This window comes from Plectropomus leopardus, chromosome 22, assembly GCF_026936395.1.
Source record: "Plectropomus leopardus strain MGB_pleo_1.0 chromosome 22, ASM2693639v1, whole genome shotgun sequence".
NCBI classification, from domain to species: domain Eukaryota; kingdom Metazoa; phylum Chordata; class Actinopteri; order Perciformes; family Serranidae; genus Plectropomus; species Plectropomus leopardus.
Genome location: NC_142197.1, coordinates 1,170,001 through 1,192,500, shown reverse-complemented (window position 1 = coordinate 1,192,500; position 22,500 = coordinate 1,170,001). Strand labels below are relative to the sequence as shown.

At 40.3% G+C, this 22,500-nt stretch overlaps 1 protein-coding gene across 7 annotated transcripts in view; it reads right to left on the bottom strand.

Moving 5' to 3' along the window:
• Positions 1 to 22,500, bottom strand: part of dgki (diacylglycerol kinase, iota) — an 85,839-nt gene that overhangs the window by 38,457 nt on the left and 24,882 nt on the right. For all 7 annotated transcript variants that reach the window (XM_088072904.1, XM_088072907.1, XM_088072908.1 and 4 more), the window contains exons 2-3: positions 6,079 to 6,187; positions 1,395 to 1,490 (exon numbers count right to left, since the gene is read on the bottom strand). In XM_088072904.1, the coding sequence (XP_087929030.1) occupies positions 1,395 to 1,490; positions 6,079 to 6,187 (205 nt within the window). The remainder of the gene's footprint in view (positions 1 to 1,394; positions 1,491 to 6,078; positions 6,188 to 22,500) is intronic.

The window sequence follows — 22,500 nt, the reverse complement described above, 5'->3', positions numbered from 1 at the left end:
CACACACACACAGGGCAGTGAGATACACAACAACAAACGCAACAACAAACACCAGCAGCCTGTTACACACACATCAAAACACACAAAAATGTGCCCAAACATTTTATTTTTGAAGTTAACATTATTTTCTTGTCACCTTTTATTTTCTTCTTTGCACTTTGCGAGACATTTCATGCAAAGTTTCTTATTATTAATGCACTCATCCTTCCACTCCACAGATGAAGCAGGATCGAGGACGAATGTAATAAATCTTCCTTCTCTCGCCCTGTTTTCGTAAGAAATCGAACCACTTTGTGTTTCAGAGGTTTAAATGTTTGGGAGAGGCATAAAAAACTGAAGAGGATCCAGGTTTCAAAGGGTTAAAGAAGCCGAAAGCGTCGCTGGTGAAATATATTTATCTCGTGGCACGTTTGACGGACAGATTTCAGCGAGCGTGTTTTCTGCGCCGCCGTGTTCTCGCTCAGTCGCTGTAATTACGCAGCATCAGCGAGACGCTAACGTGTGCCATTATATCATTGTCGGGGTTAAAGGTCATTTCTCGCTCCTCAAACCTGTAATTTAAACACTGTGCATCGCTGCGGCTCTGCGGCTGCTCTCTGGGACATTTCTTCTGCTGCCGCGCAGACACGGAGCACCTGAACCACCGTGTCACAGCCGTGTTTTTGGCAGTTTTTTTAAAAGAAAAAAATTTATTTTAATTTTTAAAGGGCACCTTAAAAAAAGACATTTATCACAATGAAAAACTGTATAAAAAAAAAAGAAATCATTGTTGGATTTTCAAATTTCAGATGGTCCTTGAACATATCATGTGCTATATTACAGGTTTGTGAAACAAAATTATGAAATTATGTCATTTTTAATGTTTTTTCTTTAATTTTTTAAGTGATTTTTAATAAAAAAAAAACAAAAACAAAAACAAAACAAAATATGCCTTAGAACCCGCGGGCAGGTTTAAAAATCGTGACCATTCACTGTTCTTTAAAAACTTTTGCTGATTTTAAAATTTGGCCTTTATTTTTTTATTTTTTTCTGTCTATTTAGAAAATGAAAATAAAAAAAAACATTTATTGGTTTTTTTTGTGCATTTTCAAAATTTCTTGAACACATCATGTTATAAGTCAAGTTTGTGAAACAGATTTCCATGACATTTCCAAAACTTTCAGGGTATATTTAGTTTTCTAAAACTTTTCCAGGCTTAGAAATTGCTATTTGTAAATTTCATGACTTTTTCCAGGTTTTCCATGACTGTTCAAACCCTGCAGCATCAAACCAGAGCTTCAAATAAAACCATTAAAACCCAAACAGGACTGAAGTTTTGGGTTTTTTTGACCGTTCCTGTGTCATCGTCCCGTCCCGTCTCTCTCAGACACTCAGAGCGCTCCGAGTTTACTCACTGCCGTCTTCAGCAGGCAGGTGTCCTCTCCCAAATAACAGAGCTCTCCCGAACAGCTCGTCTCCATCCACAGGTGATCCCCGTTCACCGCGTTCTCCTGCACAGAGACAGAGACAGACACAGAGACAGAGACAGAGACAAAGAGACAGAGACAGAGACAAAGAGACAGAGACAAACACAGAGACAGAGACAAACACAGAGACAGAGACAGGGACAGAGACTATTTAATGTCTCCTCTGTATTGTTGTTAAAGTGGAGCCACATAAATACTCTGCAGTGAAACGGTCAACAGGTGTGTGAGGGACATAATCAGAGCAGCTGAGGAGGACGAGACGTCACAGAGAGACTTCATTTAAAGTGCTGATCTAAAGACTGCAGGAGACGCTGACACACACACACACACACACACACACACACACACACACACACACACACACACACACACCCTACACGTGACAATAAAAGCTGAGATAAAAACAGCTTAACCCTTCGAAACCAGAGGAAATTGGATTTTTTTTAAAAATCATGGGACGAAGGGAATGAGCAACAAAAGAAGGAATTACCCAAAAATTGGCAACAAATGAGTGAAAATGACGAGAAAAATTGTTAAAAAGATAAATAAATAAAAAGAAGGAAAAATAAAAGAAATGGCCTCAAAAAAACGCTTTAAATAAGATGATTTTGTTACTTCATTTTAAATATGATGTGATGATATTTAGCTATAAACATTCTTTCTTTAGTTTTTGCCCGGCTTTTCGTGTTTTTGCTCAACGTTTTTTCCCCTAACGACAAAAAATTACAGCAATGAGTATCTGGAAAATTACACAGGATGTTTGTGGAATTTGAAGATGTTTCAGAGATTTTTGGACATTTTTAAAGTTTGAGGACATTTCCAGGAATTTCGGACATTTCTAGAATTTAAGGGTGTTTTTCAGATTTTGGGATCACAAGTGTGTGTACTTCCGTTTCCTCCTCCTTTATTTTGAAATACTACATACAGTAAATCAAAAATAAAAAAATCTAATGAAATAAATAAAGAATAAAAAATGAGTTGTTAGTTGAGCTGTTTTTCAGTCAGTGTGCTCAGACGTTGGGGTCCCACAGAGAGACGAAGACAAACTCACGGACTCATTAGCACCTGAAAGGAGGCCGCAGCAAATCAGCCCCTCAGTGTCCATTAATGAGTGATTAAGTACGGTCGTTATATATGAGTGTGTGTGTGTGTGTGTGTGTGTCTGTGTGTGTGTGTCGTGCAGAGAGCTAAAGGCCAACGATGACGTCCTGGAAGTGTCCCTGCAGACGGAGACAGAGGGGACTCTCAGATGTGGGTTTGTCTTCTTTCACCTTCCAGTTAATAATATTAATGACGCAGCGTGTTTTATTTCATATTCATTATTCATGTTTGATTCTCTCGGAGTCCCACTGAGACACGCAACCTGCTTTACTTTGGGGGCCACTTTTGCAAATGACAGGAGGCCAGGGGCCCGTCGCAGCAGCCTCATACAGGTTCACAGGTTTGGACGTATTGAAGATTTTAGGACATTTCTAGGACATCAGTGTCTCAGCTGTGTCCTCTGTCGGGGGTGTGGGGGATCCTCCTCTGGCTCTTTCTTTGATCAACAAGCTCTATGTTGATGCTGTTTTATGTCTCTGACAGCTGATGGAGACTGAAAGGACAAAAACTATTCACAAAGTCAATCACTTTAGTTTTATTGTCCATTAGAAAATGTTTGGGGGCCACCAGGGGCCCTATCAGGGGCCAGATTTGGCCTGCGGGCCCTAAAGTGAGTGTCACTGATATACAGTAAAAGTGAGACTATAAATGTCCCAGACTGATATCAGTGTTTTTGAACTCAACATACTTTTTTTTCGTGATTGTCTCTGATGAGTTTGAAGTATTTTTAAAGTTGTTTTCTTTGTTGACTTTTCTGATCTGAAGCGAAGACGCTCATAAATAAAACCTCCCTCTGTCACCGTCATGCTTCTCTTGTTGAATCAGATAAAAATAGACGCTCTGCGTTTGATCCGCTGGGCTCACTGCAAACAAGGTGAAGCTGGCAGCAGATATTTCTGCACAGACGATTGCCTCCATCACCACCGTCGCCTCCATCGCCTCCATCACCACCGTCGCCTCCATCACCACCGTCACCTCCATCACCACTGTCGCCTCCATCACCACCGTCGCCTCCATCACCACCGTCGCCTCCATCGCCTCCATCACCACCGTCGCCTCCATCGCCTCCATCACCACCGTCGCCTCCATCACCACCGTCGCCTCCATCGCCTCCATCACCACCGTCGCCTCCATCACCACCGTCGCCTCCATCGCCTCCATCACCACCGTCGCCTCCATCGCCTCCATCACCACCGTCGCCTCCATCGCCTCCATCACCACCGTCGCCTCCATCACCACCGTCACCTCCATCACCACTGTCGCCTCCATCACCACCGTCACCTCCATCACCACTGTCGCCTCCATCGCCTCCATCACCACCGTCGCCTCCATCGCCTCCATCACCACTGTCGCCTCCATCACCACCGTCGCCTCCATCACCTCCATCACCACCGTCGCCTCCATCGCCTCCATCACCACCGTCGCCTCCATCACCACCATCGCCTCCATCACCACCGTCGCCTCCGTCGCCTCCATCACCACCGTCGCCTCCGTCGCCTCCATCACCACCGTCGCCACCATCGCCTCCGTCGCCTCCATCACCACCGTCGCCTCCATCGCCACCGTCGCCACCATCGCCTCCATCGCCTCCATCGCCTCCATCGCCTCCGTCGCACTGTTTCTGAGCTGGCGGCAGAGCGGCTGAATTATGCCGCAGCCTACAAATGTTTGTGCTATTTTACCTGAAAATCTACGTGAAAAGTCATTTGTAGAACTTATTCAGACGAATGCGATGGATGAAAGGTCACCGTGACCTTGACCTTTGACCACCAAAATCTAATCAGTTCATCCTTGAGTCCAGGTTTTTTGGCTAAATTTTGAAAAAAGTCCCATAAAGTGCTCTTGAGATATGAAGTTCACAAAAACGGACAACCTGAAAAACGTAAATCCTCCGGCCTCAGCTGTCGCCTGATAGATATGAGGAGGCAGAAAAAGTCACGGATCTCTGAACCTTTTCGACATGTTTCGACCTTTTTCTGCTGAAATCTGGGCCTCTTACAAACTGGCCCGCTCTCGTGAGCGACGCACAGAACCATTTTTGTCATAAACTGCTCGAGATGTCAGATTTTTTTCTCCGTCTTTATGTGATAACGCAGCTCCACAAATGTCCTACTTTTATTCCCGTGATTTCAGTCCGAGTGAAGATGCCTGCTTTTACTTTTTGACCGTCGCTGCTTAATTTGCAGAGTCGATTCATGACATTTTTCAGCGTACTTTCCATTTTAACTTGACATTTCTCTGAGCGTGCTGCCTTTACGCCGATGAAATCCATTCAATTCAAACGTAAACTAAACACAGAAAAAAGTCCTGACACATAAAACTTTTCTTTCTCACGCTCAGTTATCAAGACATTTTCTGCTAATGATCAAAAACCAAAAGAAAATTGCTGCTTTATTTCATTTCCACATGAACATACGGCGGCTGAAAGCAGTCTGCTCACAAATCTGCTGGCAGCAAAATCCAAATGTCATTCAGTGACTCAGCCAGACAGAAGAAAGACGGCAGGGACACGGACAACTGTCGCTCTGTGCGCTGTCTCAGTCCACGTTTCATTTGCATTTAGGCTCTTTTAATGATGTGCATGTGTGAAATCCAGCATAAAGTACATTTAGATTAACAAGAAGCAGCAAAAACACAAACACAATTCTGATCATTAATTATATTAACAGGGTTTATACACATTCTTGCTTTTCCAGGACTTTTCCAGGACTTTTTGGGAAATTTTAAAGACCATACATTCTCTGAAACAGCCATCAATCCTCCTCATCTGTTCTTTTTCATTATTATATGATAGCTTTTTTATCAGATATTTTTTTAAACATTCATTCATTTAGGGCAGGATAAAAACTGAATATTTAAATTTGTGGCGCTGAAGCTGGAGGCCTGTCAAAGATTTTTTTAAGCAAAGAAAAATGACATTTTCTTTTCTTTAAACAATTTTTTTTCGTTACTTTTTTTTCAATTTTTAAAGAAAAGCTTTTGGCTTTTTTTTTGAGTGATTGACAAAGAAAATAACCCTTACCAACCCACCTGAGTTGAAAGGCATGTTTTCCTAAATATTTCTGACCATTTTTATTTTATTTAAAAATATATTATTTTTAGTGACATATAAAGTAAGACAGTAAAAAGAAATACACAAAGAAATACATACATAGAAATCTATACACTTTCTTACCATTTTTGAAGGAGAAAGTGTCTTCATGTTTCCTTAAAATGGCAATTTTTAAATAAAATTTCTATTTTACCTTAAAAAAAATTACAATACGAACATCAAATACAACAAATACATACAAACCCTGTATTAAATGATGTGAGTGTGTGTATTAAATGATGTGAGTGTGTGTATTAAATGATGTGAGTGTGTGTATTGAATGATGTGAGTGTGTGTATTAAATGATGTGAGTGTGTGTATTAAATGATTTGAGTGTGTGTATTAAATGATGTGAGTGTGTGTATTAAATGATGTGAGTGTGTGTATTGAATGATGTGAGTGTGTATGTGCGTGTCTGACCGTCCAGTCGACGCAGGTCCGCAGCTCCTTGTTGGGCCCGTTGGACGCAGGCGGCAGGGAGGGCTGCGGCGGCCCGAGGTGCTGGAGGCCTGAACGGGAGATCGCCTTCCTGAAAACAACAAATGAGAAGTTTTTTTTAACCTTCAGGAACTGTTTGAGACATTTTACCTGTTGCATGTGTCCTAAATGTAGTCCAGATTGTGTATTTGAGTGTAATCAGTGAGTTTGCAGCTCAGCTCCTACAATAAGTCTAAAATACACTGTGGAAACTAAATAGTTACATTCAGACTGTTCAGGTCCAAAAATGCTCCATTGAAACCCATTCAAACTGACATTTTTGATCCCACAGCCATCAGAGCAGAAAAACAGGACTTGTATTATTTCTGGGTGTCATTCTGGGCTTTTGACTCTGAATTTGTCATTTTGACTATTTTCCACCTGATGAGGTCATTTTGACCATATTTGGCATATGGAGGAAATACATGCTATTTCCACTAGGTGACCTGTCACAGTCAATGTAGCTGCTGATCACTGACATATCCCAGACTGTCAGCAGCTACACTCACACACTGACATATCCCAGACTGTCAGCAGCTACACTCACACACTGACATATCCCAGACTGTCAGCAGCTACACTCACACACTGACATATCCCAGACTGTCAGCAGCTACACTCACACACTGACATATCCCAGACTGTCAGCAGCTACACTCACACACTGACATATCCCAGACTGTCAGCAGCTACACTCACACACTGACATATCCCAGACTGTCAGCAGCAAAAACAGCTATTTGGCATGCAGTATATTGAAAATAATTCATTTTTTGTGTTTTTTTCCCCTCATCTAAAAAACACAGTGGCATCATGACAAAAACCTGGCATTAAAAGGGTTAAAATTCAAAAAAATTATTGAATATTTGATATTCATGATTAGGACTGATATTGGTTAAAAAAATAAACTCAATGAAAGCAGAAAATCATATTGATGCATAATATTTTTTGTAGCCTGATTTTGGAAAGCGTGTATTGTTTGCAGAGCAATCTGAGCGTGAGTGTGTGACACTGCACAAATTAAAAAAAAAACTTTAAAAAAAGTGTAAAAATCACACATCGACATATCCCAGACGGCGAGGATTAAAAAATAAACCAAAAATGTTAAAAAGTGCATTTTGTGCGCACAGCGATAGCAGTGTGTGTAACATTAAGGGTTCCGATGAAAAACCAAAGCAGGCGACGGTGTCAGCGGCGGCGTTTTCACAGCAGAGCCGCTCCGTCACACACACAGGAGTAGATTTGAGTATAATTTAGGATGTAAATGAATTATTCATGGTGTGAGAGCACGTTGGAGCGGCCGAGCTGCAGATCCTCGGTGGAGGAGAAGCGGGAACAGCTTGGAGCGCAGACTGCCAGCAGCACTTTGGGGTGACGGAGACAGATCTGCTCTGACAGAGCATGACTCAGCACTCAGCTCGCTCTCACACTTCCTCTTCCTCTCTCTGTATGATCATCTCGTTCTCTCTGTTTTCATTTCTCCACCGTCGCCACGGTTTCCAGCGCAGCCATTTATCAAGCGTCCATCTCTCAGTCACAGCCGAGTGCTCGCTGCGGCAGCCAAAGACGGTGATTTCGGAGGTAAAGTCGCCTTTAAAGGTATTTTCTCAATCAGCGTCTGACTGTGAGAATCAGCATTTTCTGCCAAAGAGCTGTCATGATTTCACACAGGTGAGGTCTGACCGTGTCACTGTCTTTTCCACAGCAGCCTGACGTTATCTTCAGAAAAAAAAAAAAATCCTGAAATATTATTTTTTTCTGAATTATCAACAATCCCAGAGTTTTGAGAAAAGAAATTGTGAAATAAAATTATTTTTCTATTTTTTTCTAAATTAATGAGATTTCAAAATTATGACTTATTATGAATTATTTTCATGATAAAAAAGTTTGCTCTGATTTTATGTATTAATGATACAAATATTGTACATTCCTGTTTTTTTTACTGAGATAAAAGATAACGAGAAAATATTTTTTTGTATTTCTGAGTGAACGAAAACGTCATGAATTCTCATTTTTTTAAGTTAACAAGATTATTATCACAGCATTAAGAAAATGAAAAAGCTTTTTGTATTAACGAGATAATAATCTTGTTAATTCTTGCTTTTTAAAAAGAGATAAAAAGATAATGAGAAAAACTCTGCTGTTGTTTTGCTGAATAAATTACATTAACACACGAATTGGTTTTATTTATTTAAAAAAAGGCAAAGAGGAACTTCACAACACAAAACAAAGCAACAAATTTGTAAAATGTTACAAGAAAATTTCCTGAAAATAAGCAAAAAAGGAAAAGTAATTAAAAAAATAAATAAACTTCCATACTACTCAAGATCTGCAAAACTCAGAATTCCTAAATTAGAGGGCACCACTTTTATAGTAAAGTGGTAAATATGGTTACGAATGTGTGTGTGTGTGTGTGTGTGTGTGTGTGTGTGTGTGTCAGTGGAAAAGGCTGCACAGGAGCATCTGACCCCCCTGTTGAAAGTTTCAGAGGCCGTCTGTCTAAAATTGTCAACCAGGACAAAGAGGAGTCCACTTACACACACTGTAACCTGATCTCTCTCTCTCTCTCTCACACACACACACACACACACACACACACACACACACACACACACGTACGCATGTAGTCGCCCTCACGACTCTTGGGATAAAAATAGAATTGCGTGGGTGACAACAGCACAAATGCAAGGACGTATGGTGACTGGACATATGCCACATATGACCCCACACACACACACACACACACACACACACACACACACACACACACACACACACACTGATGTCATAAGTTCATCTCGACTGGTTTATTTTTGCTGTAAATGATGACCAACGTTTGCAGTTTTTACCATCATTTTTACCGTAGGTTTTGTTTTGTGTTTTTCGGAGGTCTGATGACCGCTGAGGTCGAAGGTCGTGTCAACACGCCAGCACAGAGTCCATTCAGGGAAGCAGCGGCTGCGGTCAGACGGGTCGTGTTAACGAAGCCGCAGTTTAACTGACAGCAGTTGAGTGAGAGCAGAAGGTGAGCGTGTGAGCGCTGCAGTAATACGATGTTCACAGCGTGTTACAGACGCGACGAGCACGTCTGCGGTTGATTCGCGTGTTCACGTGATCATCTTTGCTGTAGCTTTTGTTTCTCTGACTCAGTCTCCATCAGGTGTCAGAGACATAAAACAGCATCAACATAGAGCCTGATGATCAAAAAAAGAGCCAGAGGAGGATCCCCCACACCCCCGACAGAGGACACAGCTGAGACACTGATGTCCTAAAATCACAGATATCCTAAAATCTGAGAAATGTTTTGAAATCCTACAAATGTCCTGATATTGTAGAAATGTTGCTAAATCCTGGAAAACATCTTAAAATCACAGAAACATGCTAAAATCCATGAAATGTCCTAAAAATCTTAGAAACATCCTAAATCTGAGAAATGTCCTGAAATCAAGGAAATGTCCAAAAATACAGGAAATGTCCTAATATCTTAGAAATGTCCAAAAATCCTAAAAACAGTCCTTAAATCCCATAAGCATCCAAATTCTTGGAAACGTCCATAAGTCCTAAAAATGTCCTAAAATCCGAACAACATCCTAAAATCTTAGAAATGTCTGTGTTGACTGTGTTTGTTCATCATGAAACTAGTGACAGACAGGAAGTCAAAGCTTCTCAAAAAAGACCGAGCAGCATCGACGTACTCATCACAAAACACGGTAATGGGAATACAAACAAACACACACACACACACACACACACACACACACACACACACACACTCTTTCAGAGGTGAAAGGACAACACTATATCTGAGTGAGTCCTAATCTACTAAAAGCAGACAGGATCACAGGCATTAACTCCTAAAATCTAAACACACACACACAAAACCTGCAGTGTGAAGCTTTTCACACGCACACACACACACGCACGCACACACACGCACGCACGCACGCACACACACACGCACACTTTGCCTCCGAGTTATTTTAAGTAGATTTACTCATAAAAAATGCAGTAAAAAGGCAGCATCAGTCTAAAAATAAACGTTTTAAAGCGTTCAGATGAACGACAGCCAAACAAAGCGAATCACAGCACATCGTCCTCAAACATTCGCCGCTGCTTTATGTAATAAGTTGCCCACTTAAAAAACGTCAAACTTTACATGCACAGATGAGAAGAAAAGAAAGGGGAATTAGCGGCAGCGGGGATAAAGACAGACGTGCGATGCAGAGAGCCGCAGAGACGCTGCGCTGTGGGAAACGATGACCGTAAAAACCCGTTTCCTGCGCGGAGCAGAAGGTCGGCACATTTAGCCCGCGTGTTCGAAACCGTCGGTCCTGCTGGATGTCCAGCCCTGCTGCAGTAACGGCTGCGTACTATTTTACAAAAGGGTTGTTTCCTTCTCTCTTTGGATCCTCTGAAACTAGTCGGATCAACCGTAAGCATCATTTCAGCACGTTCAGCGTTTAACCATCACATTTTTATCAAACAACGAACGATAACTTCACTCCGGGAATCGTTTTTGTCCGTTTAGTCTCCAGAAGGTGTCAGAGTTCAGAAACAGCATCAAAATAGAGCCTGTTATTTACAATATTATGTACATGTCCATAAATCCTAAAAACACGCTAAAATCATGAAAATGTACTACAATCCTAGAAACGTCATGAAATCCTAAAAATGTAAAAATCCTAAAATCCTAAAAAATCCTACAAACATCCTCCAAAAAACACCGAACATTTCAATCAGTGATGCACAATAATGATTATTTCAACCGCTACCAGTCGTCTCCGGCTCACCTCCTATACCTCTACCTCCTGTATGTCCTATAAGAGCCGTCCTGGACAGTTTATGTCCTCCTCGTTCACTGATCATCTAAATAAGTCGCTAAATGTTTCTCCTGTTGTGTTTTTTTTAAAACATCGCCCCTGAGAGGCTCCGAAAAGCCGCTAAATAGCGATAAAGTCGGCACGTTAGTGGTCCTCTCCTCCGTCACGCTGGGACCTTAGATCGTCTCACTCGTTTGTTTTTGGACGTGGAAATGTTGTTTTATTGCGTAACATCCGTAACAGTGTCCCCTACACGACAGCGAAAACAATGTTATTATCGTAATATCGGTATGACGTCATAAGTCCCATTATCGGGCCGATAACTGTCGGTCCCTACTTTTTAGGAGGTTTTCAAGGAGATCAGCAAATAACCGCCTAATGTCCAAAAATCCTAAAAGAAATCATAAAAGCCTAAAATCCTATTTCCACACTAAAATCCTAAAAATGTCTTAAAACCCTAGAAATGTAAAAAAGAAAAAAAGCTTTAAAATCCTAAGAAACGTGTTAAAACTCTGAAAATCTCATAATATCCTATAAATGTTGTAAAAATCCTAAAATTCTACCAAAACCCTAGAAATGTCCTAAAATTGTCCTAAAATCCTATAAAAATCATTAAATCCTAGAATAGTCCTAAAATCCTTAAAACAATCTAAAAAATAATTTGATTTCTTGCTAATTTTGGGGTCATTTCTTCTTGCGTCGCTTGTTGCCATGTTTTTGAAAGAAATAAGTGTAATTTTTCTCAGGTTTCAAAGGGTTAAAACAGATGAAATAATCAATAATCAATGGTCTGTGGATGTGTTTGATCAGATCTCGCTCTGGGTTTCGTCTCCTCAGCTGATGTCGCATTAAACAGAGAAACTGACGCTCGAACACATGAACCCTGAACGCTGCAGCACACGACTCTCTCTCCTTTACACTTTACGGTCTCTAAAAACGAATCGCCCTCCTCCTCGTCCTCTCCTGTCCTCCTCGTCCTCTCCTGTCCTCCTCGTCCTCCTCTTCTGTCCTCCTGTCTCCTTTTTGTCTTCTACGCTCTCTAATCTACATCCTGTCTTTTTTTTTTTTTTTTGCTCCTCCTCTGCTCTTCTTTCTCATGTCTCCTTGTTCTCCTCCTCCTCCTCCTCCTCCTCTTCCTCCTCCAGCAGAGGTGGGTTGATGGCGTTGCCATGGTGACGGCACAGCGGGAGCATCGGCAGCTCACGCAGTAATTACACTGGTGGGGAATCTGCTTCGTGTGTGCGTTTTGGTAACTTTACCAGTTACTCTGACAGCAGCCTCGTCTCCTCATGTAGGACGACGGCGTGCACGTGGACACACCGCACGCACTTACACACACACACACACACACACACACACACACACACTGTCTTTACTTTACAGCCTACACACGGAGGATGATGTAATGTGTGCAGTACCTCAGCTGTGTCTAAATACAGATCCTCAGGAACCACAGAGGGAGGCGTCAGCACTTACTACAGCAGAAAGGTTTCTGACACCATTCACACACTTTTTACCAGGATCATTTCCAGGGTCATTTCCAGGACTTTTCCAGGACTTTAAAGCTGTGCACTGTCTGAAATCACTGCTTCTTTGTCATAACTACATTTTAAATATACATTATTAAAAAAATATATAATGAATCCAGAACTGGGTCAGAGCTGAATATTAAAGTACAACTTAGGGACTGTTTGTTATTTATGAGGGGGCAGGGGGTGGAGCAAAAAGGGGGAGGCAGGTCAAATCATTTTTTAAGCACTGGGGAGAGGCATACAACTTTAAATGGCTGTATTTTGTATTTATTTTAGTGATGATTTTTAAGGTAGAGGTAAATTTTTATTATTTTTTTTAAATTACATTTATCCTTGATCCTGCTCCATGTTTGGAGCTGAATGATGAGTTGATTAAAATCAAATCACCAGATAGTTTTGTGGTCTTTAATATTTTTTAGTGATTTTTAGAGAAACTTTCTTGCCGATTTTTGTTTTCCTTAAGATTTCTGCAGATTTTTTTTTCAGTTGTCATTTCAAAATTTTGGGTGATCTTTAAAGAAAACATGCCTTCTCAACCTGCTTGTTTTTCTTTTTTTTAAAAATGGTGTTTTTTTCTCCTTTGTAAAGTTCTGGCGATTTAAAAAACAAATATTTTTGGTGATCTTTAAAGAAAATATGCTTTCCAAACACGCGGGTAATTTTTGGCAAAATTATCATTGGATTTTCAAATCTCCTACTGTCCTTGAACACATCATGTGGTATTATTCAGGTTTGTGAAGAAAAGAATTCCACAACTTTTCCAAAACTTTCAGTGACAGTTTTCCAAAACTTTTCCAGAATTTCCCAGCTGACTGATGCTTCAGGAGCGCCGTGGCGTTCAGGTGAAGGCGGAAATAAAGCGTAACGAGCCCGCGGCGCTCCTCTCAGCAGCTCCTGTTTGCTCAGCGAGCGTCGCTGCAGCTCAGTTTGTGATTAAAGTCAGAACAAAAGTAAAAGCAGCACGAACGAGAAGGCAGCTGCAAGTGGGAGGACTGGGACCGAACGTGTTCTGACTGGTGGAGCCGAGGCTGATTATATGTGGGAAGCAGCCGGTTGACAAAAGAGACGCAACTGCACCAGTGTGGGTTTGCTGTGGAACCAGTTTGTCTGTGCAGGCAGATCTTTGTTCAGAGCAGAATGAAAAATCTCAAAGTTTGCACTTTTTATTTTAAGAACTGAAGTTAAGCTTTGAGCTTTCATAACCGTTTTTTTCCTTTTTGCTTAAACTCTGAGAGAAATGTGTGGTTTGTCCTCTGAAACTGAGCCAAAATATCTTAAAATCTCTCTGCACATCATGACGGTTCAGTGTTTTTTTGGGTTTAACAAAGAAGTTTGAAGCAGTTTCAGCAAAATGAGCTCCAGAAGTGAATATTTTATACTTTAAAGTATAAGTACAAAGTATTTCACGGCCGGAGAGAGGGGCTCATTTCACAAAGCCGGGAGCACATTTCTGGGATTTTATGATGTTTAGGATGCAAGAACATTTCAAAGATTTTAGGATGTTTTAGGACATTTCAAGGATTTTCAGACTGTTTTTTACGATTTTAGGACGTTTCTAGGATTTTGGGATTTTTCACACTTCAGATTTTTAGGACATTTTAGGTCATTCCTCAGATTTAAGGATGTTTCTAGAATTGAAAAACACTTCTAAGATTTTAGAACACAGGATTTTTGGACGTTTTCTGGATTTTAAGATGTTTTAGGACATTTTTAGTATTTTAGGACATCAGTGTCTCAGCTGTGTCCTCTGTCGGGGGTGTGGAGGATCCTCCTCTGACTCTGTTTTTGATCAACAAGCTCTATTTTGATGCTGTTTTATGTCTCTGACACCTTACGGAGACTAAAAGGATAAAAACTATTCACAGAGTCCATCACTTTTTTTTTTGTGAATTAAAAATATGTTTTGGGGGGCCACCCGGCACCCTATCAGGGGCCAGATTTGGCCCTCTGGCTGTAAATTGGGTATTACTGAAGTATGGTATGAGTAACACATGATTAAAAGATGCACTCAGCGGAGAATGAAAGCTAAATCCTGACGCTGAAACCTTAAAGAGCAGCTGAAGCCTTCAGTTCAGCCGGTCGTTCAGCCGGTCGTTCAGCCGGTCGTTCAGCCGGTCGTTCAGCCGGTCGTTCAGCTCAGAATGAAGCAGCGATGGTTAACGGGGATAAAACCACACCGTGACTCGGATCTATAAGCTCCACACACAGGTGAGCAGCCGCTCTCATCACTCACCTGTAGCCCAGCAGCCGGTGAAACCAGCGCACCGTGTTCCCCCTCCTCCCTCCCCGTCCGCCTGCTCCTGCATTTATCATTCCGGTCCTCAGAGTCTCTGTGAGTCTCTGTTATTCTGCCGCTCACATCCTCGTCTGCAGACCGACTCCGTTATTCCCCTCGGCAGACAGGTCACGTAATTCTGCCAATCAACGTGCCGGGCAGCGGAGACCTGACACCAGACATCCGAGCTGCGCGTGGAACAAAGCGCGTGCGTGTTTGATTGGGGGTGAACTTTAGGACCGAGCTGCGGTTCAGACCGGAGATCAGACCCGAGCTCACAGACCAGGCCTGAGGACCGCCGACGCGCTGGATTTGGGGAACAGTGAGCGATGAGAGAGCGTCGGTGTCCGGTGAACTGTGACACAGGATCCACCTGGATCCACCTTAACCCTCCTCCACACCTCCGTTCAAAGGTCCCTGCACATTTCTATGGATTTATAAAGACCACGATCTCCAAAATCACCATCAACACTCCTTATCTGTTCTTTTGTATTAAATATGTATTAAAATATATTTTTATATTATTTTTAAAAAAAATTAAGAACTTAATATTTAAATGACTTTGGGACTGTTTGTTATTTATGAGAGGAGAGGCATGGCAAATCATTTTCTTATCACCAGGGAGGGACTTATGTTTTTATTTTTGGCTTAAGGGGAGGGGCAGACAACTTTAAATGCTGAATTTTGTATTTATTTTAATTGCTGATTTTTAGAGAAAACATCCCTTGTGTTTTTAATAAAAGGATTTGGGCCATGTTGGTTTTTTGTTAAAAGAAATAATTTGCTTTTGTTTAATTTATTTTTTTATTTTTTTGTGATCAAAACCTCCCACTTTTTGCTGATTTTCTTACATTTAAAAAATATTGGTGAGTTTTAGGCATGTACTTTCCTTTTTTAATTTGGCGACTTTTTTTTCTTGATACATTTTTGTTGATTTTTTAAAGAAAACATGTATGACTTCATTTTGTATTTAGTTTAGTTTAGTGAATAGTTTAGTTATTTAGTTTAGAATTCCATGACTTTTCCAGGTTATTCATGACCGTACGAACCCTGTTACTCATTCTGGCTGGTTGCCGACATCGATATATAAACATATGTTTTTCCATTTAATTGCAGTGAAAATCAAGACTCTCCCGCGGTGGAATTAACATATCACACCTCCTCTCATCGTGGTGACTCACGGATGGCAGATGCAGATATAAAATATAATGTTTCTCAAAATGTGTAAATTCACTGTGCAAAACAGAAAACGACTTTAATCTAGGTTACATGGAAAACATGAAATATTTATTCTTATGCAACAACTTTTAAAAAGAACTGCAAAAATTCCTCCCACACATGAAACAACTCCTGACATCTGGTAGCTTTTATTTCTATTTGTTACTACAAAAACTGTTCGGCCAAGACTGACTGAAATAATAATTACGATAATTATTATTATTATAATAATTAATATAATAAGGATAATAATAATTTGATGACATCAAACATGTCATACTTTAGTTATTTTTTATTTATTTTATCTCTTTTATTATAATTAATTATAATTAATTAATTATTATTATTACTATTATTATTATCATTCCATTGTTTGGATTATTATTATTTTGACTATTATGTTTTTGCAGTATTATATATAAATATTTGCATGACTCTTATCCGAGATTTTCCTCTCAGTATTATTTATTCCATCTCGTCTTTCTTGCGTCTCAGCTGCAGTCACGTGAACAGCCAAACACATAAACACGATTGACCTTACGAACTACCCACAGCAGTGAAAAAGCGGACAAAAAGATTTTTTTTTTGCACGTGTGCATCATGTGGTCATTTTTTCCCTTTTTTTTTTTCCTTTTGCTTATTTTCAGATAATTTTCTTGTAACTTTTTACTAATTTCTGGCTAATTATGTCACAGTCTTTGAAAGAAATCCAGCCAATATGATCAGGTTTCAAAGGGTTAAAAATGATCATGATATTAAAAGCGTTGCCCTTTAAATTTACAGTATATAGTTTAAATTAGGGATGAAAGGGTCTTTTCTATTTTTTTAATTTTTTCCCTCTTTTTTTCCGTCCTTTTGTTGCGTCTCCTCTGTGTCTCCTTTCCCCTCACAGGTGAATCTGCTCTATTTTTGGAACATTACGTAAGAGAGAGATAACCTGGCAAAGGCAACCTGAGAAACCACACACACACACACACGCACACGCACACGCACACACATACGCATACACACACACGCGCGCACACACACACACACGCATACGCACACACACACGCACACACACACAAAACACACACACACACACGCACACACACACACACACACAAAACACACACATGCATACGCACGCACACACACACGCACACACACAACACACACACGCACACGCACACACATACGCATACACACACACGCACAAACACACACATACACGCATACGCACACACACACACACACGCACACACACACAAAACACACACATGCATACGCACGCACACACACACGCACACACACGCACACGCACGCACACACACACACGTTTCTCAGGCGTATTCAAAGAGGCCTTTAGCTGAATGTTTGTGCTGCACAAAGTTTGACCTTGTGCTGATTTTAAGGGATTTAAAGGAGAAGAAGGTTTTATTTTTATTTTTTAGCCTCTTTATGCGGATGGAGAATTTAATTCCTGACAGCTCAGAGGAAAAACTACTACTTAAAGAGGTTTTTAATGTCTCTAATGACCAAAAATTATAATATATAATAAAAAATATCAAATAAAAGAATACACTCCAGAGGTTTTTAATGTCTCCTTGTGACCAAAAATAACAATAATATATAATAAAAAACATTTTTTAATCAGAAATTGCTTTAGAAAACAAAAATCACCAAATTGTTTTCTTTAAAACTTGCCCCATTTTTTTTAAAGAGAGGGGAAAAAAGCAGATTTTCTTCAAAATTAAAATTCTATATTCAAAAAATTCGCCAAAACCTTTTAAAGGAAAAGAAAAAACAGTAATTTAAACTTGTATACCTTTCCCAAAACCAAAATATTGTCTTAGTTGAGACATTCAGTTCTAATCCTGTTCTGATTTATTGCTTTTTAAATAATATATACTTTAAAAAAACTGTCATATAGTATGAAAAAGAACCAATAATGAGTATAAATGGTCATTTCAGAGAAAAAAAAACGCCTCACAGTCCTGGAAAAGTCCTGGAAAAGTCCTGGAAATGTTCTGGTAAAAATATGTGTGAACCCTGTATTATGGACACACAGCTGCTGGGTCTACAGGTGACGGCTGAGGACACGTCCGTCCCCGACAGCCCGTCTTTTATTCAGCCGAGTCTAACGAACGCTCGCTCTGTTCTTCTTCTGTTGCTCCAATTCTGCTTCTTTATCGTTTTCCTCTCAGTCCTCCCGTTTTTCTTTCTATCTCAATCCAATTTCTCCTCCTCTCACTCCCTCCTTCTCTCTCGCTCTATGTGGGTCAGAGTGAGAGGCTCGCTTGTTGCCGCTGGTGACACAGCATGCCCACAGTGAGCGTGTGTGTGTGTGTGTGTGTGTGTGTGTGTGTGTGTGTGTGTGTGTGTGTGTAGAGACAGAGTACGAGTGTGCGTCTCTACAGGCCTTCTCTCAGTGCCTCAGGTAACAGAGTGTGGTGGATAAAGGTTGGTCACCACACACTCTGACTGACACACACGCGCACACGCGCACACACACACACACACACACACACACACACGCATACGCACACACACACACACGCACGCACGCACGCACGCACGCACACACACACGCACACACACACACACACACACGCATACGCACACACACACACACACACACGCACGCACGCACACACACTCTGGAGTCAGGAGGGTCTGAACATCTCATGATGACGATGGTTGTCATTTTTATCGTACTATAAAAAAAGAAACACACAACAACCTTCACACACTTTTGCTAAACCTGCAGGCTACATGTGTCGCTCAAAAGTCGAAAGAAAGAGAGAAAGAACGACAGAGAAAGAAAGAGAAAAAGAAAGAAAGAAAGAACAAACACTTCCAGCAGTCAGAGTTCATTCAGTCCAATATCAGCTGTTAATTTACAGCTTCATGAACATAAAGATGTAACATGACGAAACTACGTTGATGTAGATCCTCTACAAACACACAAGGCTTCAGTGATACCCAACTTACGGCCAGAGGGCCAAATCTGGCCCCTGATAGGGTGCTGGGTGGCCCCTTCGATATTTTCTAATGTACAATAAAAATAAAGTGATACTGTGAATAGTTTTTGTCCTTTTAGTCTCCATAAGGTGTCAGAGACATAAAACAGCATCAACATAGAGCTTGTTGATCAAAAAAAGAACACACGATGTGTGTGAGGACACACAATGTCAGTGTATTCAGATCAACATTCACACACTGAACAACAATCACACACTGGACAACATTCCGACACTGAACAACATTTACACTCTGAACAACATTCACACACTGAACAACATTCACACACTGAACAACATTTACACACTGAACATTTACACTCTGAACAACATTCACACACTGAACAACAATCACACACTGAACAACATTCACACACTGAACAACATTTACACACTGAACATTTACACTCTGAACAACATTCACACACTGAACAACAATCACACACTGAACAACATTTACACTCTGAACAACATTCACACACTGAACAACATTTACACTCTGAGCAACATTCACACACTGAACAACAATCACACACTGAACAACATTTACACACACTGAACAACATTCACACACTGAACAACATTCACACACTGAACAACAATCACACACACTGAACAACATTCACACACTGAACAACATTCACACACTGAACAACAATCACACACTGAACATTTAAACTCTGAAAGTCAGCGTCTGCAGAGTGAAATGTGACAGTGCGGCAGGGCGTTTGCTGATCTGAAACATGTCAGAACACGTTCCTGACAGGTTGTTTTTAACGTGAAGGTGAAACTGTTCATCGTGCAATCATCGAGGGTGGAGGATTAAATCACTGCTGCTGTGACTGAGCCGTGAAATCCTGCCTTCATTATATCATTATTATTATTATTATTATTATTATTATTATTATTATTAACTAGTGTTTGCATTTAATAATGCTTCCCATTCATTATGCTGATACTTATTCGGTTATTTTCATCTGGAAAGTGACGTTTTCTCTGTTAAATTAACAAGAAAACAAGAAAAATCAAACTGGACGATCAGAAAACAATACGAGCAGAAACGACACATACATCAGTGATGCTCAACTTACGGCCAGAGGGCCAAATCTGGCCCCTTAAATATTTTCTAATGTACAATAGAAATAAAGTGACTGACTCTGTGAATAGTTTTTGTCCTTTTAGTCTCCATAAGGTGTCAGAGACATAAAACAGCATCAAAATAGAGCTTGTTGATCAAAAAAAGAGCCAGAGGAGGATCCCCCACACCCCCGACAGAGGACACAGCTGAGACACTGATGTCCTAAAATACTAGAAACGTCTTAAAATCATAGAAATGTCCTAAGATCCAAGAAACGTCCTAAAATCTGAGAAACGTCATAAAATAAAAATAAAAAAGTCCAAAAATCCTACAAATTCACTAAAATTTCTTAAAACCCTAAAAAAAAAATCTTAAAATTGCAGAAAATATCGTATGATCCAAAAAAGTCCTGAAATTAAAAAAAATGTCCTAAAACCCTTCAGATGCCCTATAATCCAAGAAACTTCCTAAAATCCTAAAAACGTCTTTAAATCCAGGAAACATCCTAAAAACCATGAAACGTGCTAAAACTCTATAAATGACCTAAAGTCGTAGAAACAAGCTAAAATCTTAAAAACTGTCTGACCCCACAGCGCGCACACACACACACACACACACACACACACACACACACACACACACACACACACACACACAGGAACATGACAGCACACAATAGCAGGAAGACCACAACACACAGAACACGCTAAATCTCACACACACACACACACACACACACACACACACACAGAGATAGAGCTGCCTCTTCTTCTTCTGTGGTAATTTATTGTCAATCTTCACCAAACATTTTCTTATCTGCACACACACACACACACACAGCAATAATCACACAATCATTTCCCATCTCCCCGCTGCGCTCCTCTTTCTGTGTGTGTGTGTGTGTGTGTGTGTGTGTGTTTGTACACGTGTTTAAGGGGTGTGAAGGGTGTGGTTGTCATGGCAACCCCACACAGACTTCCTTCCCAGTTTTATTTGAGCGTACAGCGCTCCCCGTCTGTCTGTCCGTCTTCCTCCCGTCTGTGCAGTGTGTGTAGCACTGCTCCTTTAAAGGGACATTTCGCTCATTTTCAAACAGCTTTTTTTATCAAATAAGTGTGTGTGTGTGTGTAAATGAACTGCGGCAAACTTTCCTCCATCTATTCAGCGCCTCGAACGCCGCAGGATGATATAAAAAGATGCAAAAGACGCCATTCAGCAGAGTTTCTCTGACTCTGCCGCCGCTCGAGCTACAGTCCGTACTTCTGTATGTTCGTATTTCCCGCCACCGTGGACACAAAAGCCTCTTTCCCACTGCACAAAAAAAACCACAAACACCCGCTAGCATTTGTCTCATTAACCCTCTGAGACCTGGAGCAACATCAGTTTTCCTGCCTATAAACGCCTTTCAGACATTTAAACCTTTGAAAACGAGAACACATTTGTTTGATTTCTTTTTTAAAAAAAATATGGGAAAAAGACATTCAGCAACTTGGCAAGAAATGCCCCCAAATTTGTAAAATTAATAAATAAATAAAATAAAAAAGTGTGAAAATGACATGAAAATGACCTAAGAAATTAGCTTTAAAGACGAGAGAAAATGACCAAACAACAAGGGAAAAAGATTAAGAAAACTAGATTAATAATTATTATTATCAGAATTATATAACAACAGCATCACCATGTATTTTCTCCATGTGCCAAATATGATCAAAATGACATCATCATTATTTTGGTTAATTTTTGTGAATAATTTCCAAAGAAAAAACATGCCTTCCAAATGTTTCTCTTCTGGTTTCTTAATTTCTTGTTGCTTCTTTATCGTCTCTGTGCTCATATTTCCATAAATAATCTGAGTTTGATTCTAGCTGAGCTGGATTTTTATCTCTTCTTTAAGTGTAATATATTTAATTACAGTCTACTTTTCTGTTCTGTGTGTGTCTCTGACAGGGAGTGGGTGTGTGAGAGCAGCTGCAGTCGGGTACACTATCAGCTCTTATTAAATCACTGTCTGCACGCACACACACACACACACACACACACACGCACGGAGAGAAGGAGCTGTATAACAGAAATATTGACGATATACATCCAAAGCAAACAGTTTTGCAGAGCAGATGTTGAGAAATCACAACCAGCGTCGAATTTAACAGGATAAAAAGACACGTAACAAACATTTATGAGCTGATAATAATCCATGGAAATTTTCATAATTGCTTAATTGTTTTTAGGAATTTATCAAACACAAAAAGTGTTTTGCTCTTTTCTCGGGTTTGTTGATTGAACGTTGTTGTCTTTTGGATTGTTGGCTGCAGCCTCAGACACAAAGAAGCAGGACACAATATAATAAACCATAAAAAACATTAAAACTGGAAACACATTTACATTGTTGTGTGTGTGTGTGTGTGTGTGTGTGTGTGTGTGTGTGTGTGTGTGTGTGTGT